The 13,099-nt window shown below is 40.8% G+C and overlaps 1 protein-coding gene across 1 annotated transcript in view; it reads right to left on the reverse strand.

Annotated features, from left to right (window-relative positions):
* Positions 1 to 314: 314 nt before the first annotated feature.
* Positions 315 to 13,099, reverse strand: part of Dnah5 (dynein axonemal heavy chain 5) — a 205,526-nt gene continuing 192,741 nt past the window's right edge. The window contains exons 76-79 of the mRNA XM_048368360.1: positions 11,325 to 11,537; positions 10,391 to 10,543; positions 9,765 to 9,996; positions 315 to 466 (exon numbers count right to left, since the gene is read on the reverse strand). Of these exons, the coding sequence (XP_048224317.1) occupies positions 315 to 466; positions 9,765 to 9,996; positions 10,391 to 10,543; positions 11,325 to 11,537 (750 nt within the window). The remainder of the gene's footprint in view (positions 467 to 9,764; positions 9,997 to 10,390; positions 10,544 to 11,324; positions 11,538 to 13,099) is intronic.

Genomic DNA, 13,099 nt, shown 5'->3' on the forward strand with positions numbered 1-13,099 from the left:
GGAGTGGGCGCAAAACCAACGCAGACTGGCTGAGTTACCTGAGCCTCAGAGCAGCCTGAAGGAAGACCCCCTTGGAGGGAAAGACTGCTTAACCAAGTGGAGTGAAAGAAGAAGCAAATGCACTCTGAGGAACTGGAGAGCCATGCTTCCTTAGGAAGTTGTCAATGTGACATTTAAATCACTAAGATCGAAACGCAGAGACCGGGTAAAATGCAGCTAAACACTGGGGTGAGGAATGGGGGACTCCTGCTGGCCCCCGCTCCTGCAGGCAGGTGGGCGGATGGGGGGGGGGGGGCTGGGTCCTCCGAGGCGCCTCACTTGACATCGCAGAGAAGGGCCACCCCACGAAGCACCCAGTGCTCGGGGGCCTGCGCTGTCCTCAGGTCCACAGCCGCAATGTAGTTCAAATCCGTCCGAACCGGCTTCTTGTAGATGGGGCAGGAGTAAGACCGAGGATCTCTTAAGGCTACAAAAGAACCCATAAGAACCCATACGTTAATGTCTAGTAGGCATCTCAGCAAAGATCTACATACATTTCTAACTCGCATCTGGAGATGGTGCCAAGCCAGGCTAAGCATCCTTTCCAAACAAAAATGGCTCTGGTAAGGTGAGGTCACACAACTCCTACTCTGGGGTTGTCACAGTCACACTGGGTGTGAAAAGACACCCAGATACCCTTAGGCTGAGTCAGGTGACCCCTCACTTCCTGACAGTCACTCCTTCCCACACGATTCCACCTGCATTTCTACTAGTCAATTCAACATTGCCTTCTATGCAGTCTCTTTGATCTCCCCATTGAATCTTGTACACAAAGTCCCCTCTTCATTTACCACTACGCCTTGCCTTTGGCACAGATAGCCTGCCATTTTCAATCAGACATTCCCGCTGTACTGTCAGTATTGCCATTATTATCCTCATCGTTATTATCATTATTTAAAAATCTTATCTTTAACCTTCTGTGCCGCGGACCACATCTCATCTTAAATCGCAGCTGAGCTCCCTCTGGCATAGATAAACTCAAAATGTGTAGGAAGCAGAAGGAAATGCACAGTCGAGCTCCCTGAGGTTCCATTCTCCCATTCTGGAATAGCAGAGTCGCCGTGATTTCCAAAACCACATACACCAATTTCCAAAACCACATAAGCCATGATTTCCAAAACCACGTACACCATGAAAGACAACCTGCCGGGCCATCATTCAACTATCCTCTCTGACACCCATGCCTGACCACAGGCTCTTTCACTCCACACTTGGAAACCTGATGTGCACAGATAGGAGTCTCTGAAAGAGCTGTAGTTTTCCTTATTTTAGGGGGAGGGGGGGAGAGAACGGAAGAAGGGAGAGAGAGAGACTTACACCATCATGCAGAATCTCCCTAAGAAAATGAGTGGAAATGTGCAAATCGTTGACTCTGAAAGGAGTCTCTAACTAGAGTAGCCTGAGAGTTTAGGCTTCATTAGCTTCTTGTGAAACCATCTCTGCTCACTGTAGTTTTTCCTGACTTCCATCTCTAGGAGTAGTGTGGTCTTTTTTTGTCTCTTCCAGATTACAATTTTTTTAAGGACAAATAGTTGTGTGTGCATATATCCTAGAATTCTCCGAGAAAGCCAATATAAAATTAACTTTTAAATAGTCTTGGTATAATAATGAGTTGAAATTATATATAAGTAAGATGAAGACTTTCCTTTGGTGAAATGAGTGTAATCAAACTAGGCACTGAAACACAGAAACAATTTAATATAGCAGAATTAATGGATGTATTGCCAAAAACTAATTTGTTCAATAATTTAACTATCCTTCATAACAAAGCATTATCAAAATAAAGCCTCACCAATGAGCAGAAGTTTAATTCTGCTCTGTCACATTTTTAATCCACTATAAGTATTATTACTTTGATTGGAAGAAATTAAGCATTTTTATGATATAGATATACATTCTGATATAAGTCAGTATTCTGAAGTAGTGATTTTTAACCAGAGGTGGGAACATTTTTGGCTATAATAACTGGAGTTTTGATTCATATATATGGAACAGAAGCCAGGAATAGTGCTACCTAGTCAAACAACTATAGGCCTGGCTCATATATAGAAGGTAGAAGCCAAGAATAGTGCTACCCAATCATTATCCAAACCAAAAATATCAATAGTAACAAGGCTGAGAAATCCTCTTCTAAAACAAAAAAGGGCACAGATACTTTGCAATATTTAAAACTCTGCATTTACTTAAGCCCATGAAATTGATCATGAGGAACAACAGAATAAGGTAACACCTAATTCTCAAGCTTGGGTGCTTTTTTTTTCAATCATTATAAGAATATTACTAGTAATACCAATTAGGTATGAACCTATTAAAAATTCCAATCAAGTAAGTGACATTGAATCGTGGATTTTTAACTTCGCTGATATACTTAAAAATCCCTTAATCCTAGGAGCAGTAAACATGTAATAAATATATAACTACTTGTTCTTCTTGTTGAAAATTTGATTAATAAGCACTCCATAAAGCTTGAAGTTAAGACATTCGTGTCTGACATGCAAGCCTTGTGATAATTATAGAAATTACCTCTCATAAAGGATTTGACTACTTGGATTTTAATTCCAAAACAAGCTGGAATTTTTAAGTCATAGTCGTCTTCAGTAACCAGATGGAAATCATTCTCTGAAATATTTAGCTAATTTTATTTAGCTTTAATTGTTTCAGACCTTAAGGTGCACCAGCCAAGTCGCAGTAAGTCACAGTATGCTGCAGACTTCGACAGCAGGACTAGAAACCTGGAAGAGTTTTGTAGTGGAAATGCTGACAGAGACCAAACGACCACATAGCTGATCTGCAAACATCCCCTGCATAGACAAGGAGCTTGAAGACAAGAATAAGCATGAGAGTAGACAGGACAAAGCAGCTACATAGGTTTAAAGCCTTATGAGTCCAGAAAGAGAAACAAAAAAAAACGAAGTTATAAAACCTCTTTGGTGAACTCCATAATTCTTTTTTTAAAAATGTAATAAAACACCTTGGAGGAATTATATTGTCTAGCTATGCAACTTGCCTGTCTATTCTACATTCTTATCCACACATTAATATATATTAGGTATATTCTCTCCAATATCCAAAGTAGCTGTTACAGTCTCTAGTTAATTCATGAATCATTCCTTTATTTGACCTCCTTGCTGCTGATAACATTTAAATGACTGAAGAGTACAGTCTTATAAATGTCATTCTTTTTAATTTTAAAAATCACGTGCTTTGCTGAGTACTGGTGGCTCACTCCTGAAGGTCACAGTTCAAAGCCAGCTGGGATAGGAAAATCTATGAAACTCTTATCTCCAATTAGCTAGACAGAAACCAGAAGTGGGGCTGTGCCCAAGAGTAGCAAAGTGCTACCTTTAAGCAAATCACAGCTCAAGGAGAGAGCCCAGGCCCTGAGCTCAAGCCTTACAAATGATGGGGGGAAACAAAAAACAGCACTGTGATTTAAATTATTAGTAACAATCATACAAGCATTTATGATGAATCTGTTATAAGCTCAATGTTGTCACTTCTATTCTCTCTGTGGTAGATACTGTTATTAAATCACTTTACCGGTTGGAAAACTGAAACACAACGTTATAAATCCAGAGTGACAAGCTAAGAATCAACCCTGGCCCGGATGCACCCAAGCCCATTGTGCTCTAGAGCTCTGCAGAACTGGAAACGTGCTATGCATTGGCACTTCAACCTGTGGCATAGTTGGGACTCTATCAAAGCCACTTGACTAACTACTAGGGCCAGATAACCAGGAGAGCAACTCTCTGGTCTCTGGCTCTGGCTTACTGCCCTTTATTGGTGAATAGAGGACAAGAACCTTGAGCCTGCAGTGTGAGAAAAGGGGGTCAAGAGTGCAAGCTCTACCCATGTAGGGCAGAGGTGTCACTATAACCCCCACAGAGCCTCTGTCACCAAGTACCTGTGGCAATCACACCCCTGACTTGGACCTGCCTGGGAGCAATCCTCCTTTTAAGGTCAGCTCTGTTCCATGCTTCATCCCAGAGTATCGCAGAGAATTCCCTCTTTGCAGAGTCTGAAACTGAACACTAACCACAAGAATTCCCAGAGGTCTGCACACACCCACCTCGGGCAAATGTGATTCCCATGCCAGCTTTGCCAAGTGGTAACCCAGAACCATCGACAAATGACCTAACGTCTCCCAACTTTAATTTCCCCGTCTTCAAAATGGAGATGACAAACTAGAGTTGCTGCAGTGATTCAATGAGTTAATGTGTGTGAATATCTGGTATAACATAACAGTACAGTGTCTGGGATATAGCAGGTGCCCCAAACAGGTTATTGGTTCATTTCCTTCCTCCTCCGCACACACATATACGTGAATTACATTTTCCTGAAACAAATTCCCTAGATTTCTGTTCCCCATGACCTTGGCAGAGTTTCAGATTTTTATGCTGGATGTGGATTATGATTGCTGTGGAGCTCAGGGATTAGGAAACGGTGGCTTTCCAGTCATCTTACATGGCTCCCTGACCCCTCCTTCCCCACAAGCACCGATCGGAGTCAGCGGGCCTTCTTAGGAGCATAGCAATGTCATAGCTCATGACAATGTCATGAGCTCCAGGGGCCCTGAGACACCTCCTGTACTCTAGTTGGTGACCAGATCCTCAGGTCTCACCTCATTCTCAGGTCTCACGCCATTCCCCTCCACTCCATCCCAAACTCTCCCATTGATGTCTCCCCAGGGGATCTTTGCAGCCATTGCCCTGAAATTCATTTAGAAGCGTTACCCGACTCATGCAGTCAATCTGTAAAGAGATCAGTCTCTCCTATATTTGACTTTCTGCCAACTCCTTTGAAAACAGAGGATCCTGAGTTTTTGTTAGTAATGTTCACCTCAATGAACTTCGTAAAATTTGAGTATTTTGCCATGATGTCCTTGTGAGAAATATGAATTTTAAAAATCAGTAGTAGATCGCTCCATTTTTTTTAGCTAAAAGAAGTATTTAGATATCTGTGGGGTTTTTTGGAAATTCATCTAACCACTCCTATATGTAAATTTCAATAATGAATTTACATGAAGTGAGAAATTACTCTTCATATTCATGTAAAAGCTATTAACTCTAAGAATTCTAGTTTTTAAATGTAGTGCTTGGGCTGTCTTCCGGTCATTAATGATGCTGCACTTTTTTAAAATCACAATTAGAGCCCTATTCTGTTATCAAAATTAAGTGAAAATTAAATGCATAGCGTGAAAATAGTAACAGGAATGTTAATTTCCTATCACTAAACAAACATTTCTTTCACAAGAAAACCATTTAGCACGACAAGTCCCCACCATCTCTTACTAATACCAGAAAAGAATAAATAACCAAAGCTGTCCTTTTTTTTTAATGCCTTCAAATTAGTCACCTTTTCCTTTGTGTATTTTATTTCCTCACTTCCCTGGTGCTAATGAGCATCGTCTCTGACTAAGGCTCAGCAGGAAGGGTAGAGCTGTGTGATAAAAATCTGTTCTTTAGTAATAAAGCATCCCCCGTATTATGATATTATTACTGTGTTACTCCCATGCTGAGATGCCCACTGTCAAGTTACCTTGGATTTCTATAGCTCTGTCAAAAGCAACGAAAAGTAACACCTAACTCGACGTGAGAAAGGTTTTTCATATGTTTGATAAGAAACATCTTCATGAGACGCTGACTAGAGGCAACATGATAAAGCAAACTGTCTAAAAGCTTAAATATTTTTAGCTAAAAGAACATTTGACTACTATTTCTATAAAAAAAACAATATGCTAAGGACTTGGTACCAACCGAAGAACTAAAACTTACCTAGCCACAGTCAGTATATTTATCTAAAAGTTTAACAGACAACTATCCATTTATCCATTCAGATTCAGCGAAAGGAATGATTAAGCAACACCATGCACTAAGCAGTGGGGACAGGCGGAGTACTCCCTTCACAGACTTCCCTTCCTCACTCCTGCAGACTAGTCCTTCCCCCAGCCTCCTCAGATACATCCACAGATCACATAGACAGAGTGCAGGATCCACCCACAAAACGTTCTCAGGAAATGTGAGCTCTCTTCCAACCACCGCCTTCTTCTGCTTCAAGAAACTCAGTCATGTGGAAGCTTTCTTGTTCATTAAACACCAAGGACAACCAAATTGCCTACACAAAGCTGGTCTTCTAAATCCTACATCCAGCCTCTTAGAATGAGCCAGCATAGTAGAAGACGAAACTGAGAGTCAGATAACGTGAAGTCTGACATCCCACCTCCACTGTTTATTAATGGTAAGCAAGTTCCTTATGCTTCCTGAGACTTCCAATCTTCACAGATAAAGGTAAAATATGAGAACAATAACCTTTCCTGGTCATTATAGGAGAAAACAGAGTTGAAGCTATACGGTTAATAGCTCAGAAACAGAGCACTTCCGTAGTAGGATCAAGACCTTGGGTTTGATTGCAAGCACTACTAAAACAAAACAAAACAACAACAACAAAAGACTATCCCACTAAAGATGTAACAAAACCATGGTATACACCACTAATCAAAAAGAAAAGTGAGGGGAATTTTTTTAATCTTGTTTTGTGATGGTTTTTGTTGAGTCTACAAAGCAACTCTCCTGAATATATCAGGGGCATCTCCACATTGCTCTTCACAAGCAGGTGGAGACAGAGTGTCTCTCTGAAAGGCATTCTCCTCTATCATTCTCCAGCCAAGGAGAACTGGACTTGCACTGCGAGGTGGAAGAACAAGTTCAAACTCCCCCTGAAGGAAGGTATTAAAACAGAGCCTCATAGTAAACTCTGGGAATGTGAGCTTTCTTGGACCCAACAAATTGGTGGTGCTGTTCAAAGTCCTCTAGGCACTGCTTCTCATCCTCCTCCCAAACGCTACAAGATGATGTGAATAGCAAGCCCATTGCAAATTGTCAGTCATACTAAGTACATCCATCTCATTCCTCTATAGTCAGAAACATAACCAACTGGGTCATGTTCTCCCAGAATGGTGGAAGGGACTTAAACACAATGAGTGCTCACATAACAAAGGCTGGGCTTCTGGTTCAACTCTGGCAAAGCTCTACTTCTGGGTACCACATCCCTTGCTTGGAAAACATGTGGTAGAAAAAGCTGCACTTAAGATGACAAACAAATGCTCTTATGCCATGACACCATTCCTCTGCCATTGAGGAACTTGTGCCTTCTGCATGAAGGTGTCTTCTCCTCAAGGTCAAAGCCCATTTGCCCTTGATGTCGATGAGAAACCCAATTTATGCCATTTCTAACTCTCAACCTCTCTCTCCCCTCCTCTAATAGAGGACAACAGAGTCTTGTCTATGTACCAGCTACTGCTACTGCTCATTGGACCTCACTCCTGTCACTCATTCCTGTCCCCTTCTACTCCATCTTTCCTTTGTTGCCTCAATTCTTTGCCATTGGTTAAATTGCTCCCATAGTCCCTTCTGGACTCTGTTTCTCAGAAAGTCCTCTACTTTTCCCATCTGGTCTGCCTCCTCTGAGAACAGACCTTCCATAAGGAAATGTGGTGATGACAATCACTTCAACTACAAAACCCTGGGGATTTCAACCACATCTTTCATATTTGAGCACCCTCTCCTTCGCCATCCATGGTCCCTGCCAGTCAGGTGCACCATACTGCAGCCCTCGATCACTGTGCCCTGAATGTGTTGTGAGCTGACACTCACACACACACTCCTTTCTCTGCCCTTGCGATTCATCATTTTCTCAGTGGCATTCACTTGATTTCTCTTCCTCCAGCACCGCATAATGTTACTGCCTGATGCTCCCGCATTCTTCCTGTGTTTCTGGATGTTATGCAGTCCTGTTCTGTCACTTGGATTCAGCTCAATTATTCTCCTCAATGACCTCCTACATTATCTTACGCAGGCGTGTGTTTGACTATATGCAAGTCCCTCACTTTCCATTGCTTTGTTTCAGTAACACAAGAACTATGTGAAATCAGTGTATTCATGTAGAGACCATCCTCATTATTTACAGTGGGTTTTCCCATGAAGTGACCATGAACACGAATCAACAAATGCAGAGATTGCTCTGATGCAGAGTACAAGGTTAGCCTCCTGCAAGGCTGCACACAAGACCATTACAGCATAGTCATCAACCATTCAATACAAAACCTTGTTAGCTGTATGTTTATATTTAACAACACATTTTAATATGCATTATTGATTGATTAGTATTGAGCTTGTGGTAACCATCACTGAAACTCATACATGAAGGAAGTTCATACAACATACACATTTTCTCCATAGCATCTGAGAGCTTCCCTGTGCCCTACACACTACACTGGGGGAACGCATCTTGCACAGAAGTACAAAAAGAATGAATGAATGAATAAATGAATGAATGAATGAACAGAAACATGTCTTATCACAAAAGGTCAGGTTTTTCTTACAGCCTAAAAAGTAAAGGGAGAGGGCAGAGCAGCCCCGCGTTTAACTGCAGTTGGAAACACGTGTTTGGGCAACTCAAATGTTTTGCCATTCCGTGCAGGTCCGTGAATGCCTGTGAGTATTGATATGAGGATTATGAGGAAACTTTAGCATGTGGGAAAATCCACAGTCACTGAATGACCAGAAAAAGCATTACTGCTTCCCTTATCTGAGTAAACTTTCTACTTAAACCTTCATCACACACATTCCCATCTGTATCTCAAAAGTAATCTCCTTTATCCTCCCTGGCATAGTTGTTTTCCCTTCTGGGTTCCCTAAAGCCTCTGGAACATGTCTCTATCATAACATATACCCAATTATATTTTAATGATTTGTCTACTCGTTGGTTTTGCTCTCTAGATTGAACATCCCTAGGGGTAGGATTTGATTAATAATTATCTTTGTATCCCAGCACTTAAGCTCATAGACGGTATATATTAAGTAGTTGGCAAATGCTTGCTTAAAAATGTTTAGAGTTTATAACATATTTTTCCCTGATTCAAGTTACTAAATCTTGGTTACCATCCTCTAAAAAGAAATCATTTTATGGCTTTACCTGTTGAAAAACAAAATTGTTGCGCTTCTGTTGTTAAATCTGTACTTCCTTCGAGCCACTATCATGGTTAATGGCTATGCTTCTACAATGAATGGCAGTACCTAAAAAGTGGTTTCTGAGGAAGAATTGGCTGAGCAGAATGCAGCAGAAGCTTCCAGGAAACTTAAGGTCAATGATGGATATAATTTTAATGTTTTAACCTAATCCAAAGAGTTTTAATAATTCTGTCAAAATAAAATAATGTGATTCATAGAAGTGGTGTTCTATGCACAGGCTGAGAGAGAAACCCAGCCTTCTGTTCTTAACTATAAGATTAAGCCAGCACCCCTGATTTCAGTCTCGATTTCCACTGCTACAGCCCTCATCTCCTGGTAAGCCCTTCGCAGGCATGCCTATTTCTAGGCATCTTCTTACCATCACTCAGCCCCTTCCTCATATTCAGATACAATTGGACCTCATGAACATTTCACCAATATCTAAACACATATTTTTTGTTTCATTAGATACACAAGAACTTTCTAGAACCATTGCCTATGCAAAAAGGTGAGTAGAGGTCAACAAAACATTCACTCAAGAAGGTGATTAGATGTTAACAAAATAGTCATTAAACATAGGTGGTATGAATATAAAGCTAAGTGATGAAAAAGTAAAAAATCCCTACTTCCATAACAATCACTACAATGAAATCTTGGGTTTATAATGTCAGCAGGCTCAGTAATACCAACCCTCGCTGACTGTACAGGACAACTTACTGTTGTTTTCTGCATAAATCCTTATGACAGGCAACAACTCAAAGAGAACTTTGGGTTTCGATTCAGCAAGTTTCATGTTCCTCTTGTCCCAGCCAGCACCTTCAAGATACAATCCGTAGACGTAGACCCCCTCGGTGGGTGGGGCAGAGACGTCCTCCTTCATCCATTTGGTGACTTCATTGCATAGCACCATGTTGTCCAGGGCCCAGCCTTTGTTGGCACGAGTTATTTCCTGTGTAGGGAAGCAAAGGGATGAGGAAGCCATTGGAGGTAGTGAACGTTTATCTCCAAATTACCCTAGTTCACAAGGGGAAGAATGCTATTTAAAGAATAAAAGATTCTTTCATAACTATTTGTGCTATCCTAATTAAACCATTTGTGCTTTTAAAAAAAAAGAAAACTATGAAATTAGAGCAAATACAAAACAGATACCAAATAAATACTTGGAAATGTAAGCTAGCAGCCTGAGAATAAATGGCTGTATTTATGTTCCTGACAATGAAACTGGGAGCATCAAACAGAAGGTGCCATTCTCTGTCTCCTTATAGTCTCTAAAACTATAAAGAAAGAAGAAAAGCTTGTAGAGGAAAATCACAGTAACACAAAGAGCACAGCAGAGCAGTTACCTGTCGCATTGCAGTTAAGAATCCTTGCGGGTTAAAAAAGCCGGTCATCCAAAAGCAGTGGGGTCGGCCATTGAAAACCCAGGCGGTGAACTGGCCATTTCTTTCTAGAAGTTCAGTAAACCAGAAGCCCAGCGTGCTTGACACCCATGATGCCTGAAATGTATACGTGAACACAGCTCATTATTAAAAGATTAATTCGTCCATGGAAACTGACTGAATTCATTTTCTAAAAAAAAAAATTAAGATAAAGTACCAGTCTCATTTTTGCAATAAGAACATTCCTAAATCACCAGTCTCTTTTGAGTTTTGACATGAGAAATTTTGATACTGTTTTTTCTTCTTTAGATTAATGTTATAAGAAAAATATGACAAGCCAGAAGCCAGGATGGCTCGTGAATGTAATCTTAGCTATGCTGAAGGTTGGGATCTGAGGACTGTGATTTGAAACCAGCTGAGGCAAAAACGTCCATGAGACGCATATCTCCACTTAACTAACCACCAAAAGCCAGAAGTGGAGTGGTGGCTCAAGTAGTAGAGTTTCAGTCTTGAGGAAAAAAAGCTAAGGGATAGAGCCCAGGCCCTGAGTACAAATCCTAGTACTGGCAAAAAAAAAAATAAAAATAAAAAAATAAAATTATCACTAACAGTTCTAACCGCAACAAGTCTCATCTTCTTATTTACCCAAATAAGACCTCATGAACATTTCACCAATATCTAAATATCTATTTTTTGTTTTGTTAGATACACAAGAACTTTCTAGAACCATTGCCTATGCAAGAAGGTGACTAGAGGTCCACAAAATAGTCATTAAACATGTATACGAATATAAAGCTAGGTGACCTAAGTAAATTATTCTTAAACCCCCTCCACTTGCAACTAGAACTACTAGTGACAATGAGTGTTTTATGGAGAACAAGAGCAGGGCCATCGTTACTTTGCTCCACCGCACAGGGATTCTGGCATCAAACATGCAATCCAGTGCATCTCGCAGATTTTCACTCATGATAATTGTGCCATCAATAGCGAGTTTTAGCTCAGTCAGGGTGCTGCGGACGAGGCTGAGGACCCTCTGCATTCGGTCAATCTCCTGCCGGAGGAAGATGTTCATTGGCTGGATGGGTCCCATCTTCTGTAGCCTCTCTTTCACCTGCAGTGAAGACATTCAACACATGCATCAAAAATCAGACAGTAATACACGGTGTTCTGGAGGGGGAGCTAGGAGAACCTCCTGAGCAAGCTTCAGTTTTTACAGTCTTCTAAGTCATGAGCTGCTTTTTTTAAACAGCAAAAAGAAATACCTGGTCTACCACCTGCCTAAATTTTTATACCACGTGGTAAAGAACACGTAGTTATTCATTCCAAGATGGAACTAAAATGCACAACTAAATAGTAAATGTACTGAAAAGGAAATATTCATGTACTAGCCATCTGTGTACTTTCGAACAAATGTGGATACACACAAAAAACATGTATGTACACAAAACCATCCCGTTAGCTGTCTCAACAATCACTCTTCCGGCCAGGCTCCCATGTCTCGTGCATGTCACCCTGGTTACCTAGGAGACTGAGATTGTTAGGTTTGCTGTTCCAGGCCAGTCCAGGCAAGAAAAACTTTGTGATCTCCCTTTGTTAGTCTAACGCTCAGGAAGCCTCACAGAGGTGGACTGTGCCCAGGCATTTTACCAAGCAGGAAGCAAAATTCTATCTAAAAAATTACCAACAAAGAGTCAAGGCTCATGGTGCTGTTCAGTAGTAAGGGCCTTGGATAAAGAAGCACAGCCCTGAGTTCAAACTCCAGTCCTGCCTAAAGAAAAAAGGGAACTTCTAAAGCAGTCATCTACCTACCCATCCCCCCTCGTGCATTTCTACTTTGTAAACACCTATTCAGAATGCGCTTTGTACTAGGTTTGTGGCAGGCTGAGTTGCTTTCTCCTAAGATAGCACTTAGGAAATCGGCAAAGAAGAGTCTCTTCTAAATCGTCTTGCCATGCTTGCTTATGTAATTATCACTTGATGTTTAGATTTTTAATTGCTTCATAAATATTTCAATTCTGATAGATGTAAATGACCTCTCTCTTGATCCTATAATGAAGAAAGCTTATGAAAGCTGATAGCCATATTGATTTTCTCCAGGCAAGTAATCAGAGACACCACCAGAGAAGCTACTTTCTTACCCACAGGTCCTTGAGTTCCAGCTACAGTACTAGCAACAAAATTCTCTGCTTAGAATACGGGAAACAAAATGCTCCAGCATTCTTTAGAAAATCAGGTAGAAAAGGTCAACATACACACAAAAATATCCTGTGGTGGCTTTCAGCCCTGAGGATCCTATGATTAATCCCAGTAATCTCTAAAGACTGTAGAGAAAGCAAGACACTTGCTTTGTGACTTATCAAAAGTTTTTGTGGGTTTTGTCTTATCCCAAACAATACTACTGGGGTAAAGCTGCTCAAAATACTCACTAAAAGTGTCTACAATAATAAGTTTCCTAAGGAGCTACTTAGGAGCTGCTTGTTAACCAAAATGACCGATTTTTAAAACAAATTAGATAAAGAAATGCCAGAGGGTAGCCATATGGTTGTAGAATCCCTGTGGTTAAGAAAGCTTGAATTTTAAGATGTGTGTAAAACTGTAGGTGTGCTTGTATAAACACACACACACACACACACACACACACACACACAGAGACACATACACATACACACCCCA

This window comes from Perognathus longimembris, chromosome 19 (genome assembly GCF_023159225.1).
Source record: "Perognathus longimembris pacificus isolate PPM17 chromosome 19, ASM2315922v1, whole genome shotgun sequence".
NCBI classification, from domain to species: Eukaryota; Metazoa; Chordata; class Mammalia; order Rodentia; family Heteromyidae; genus Perognathus; species Perognathus longimembris.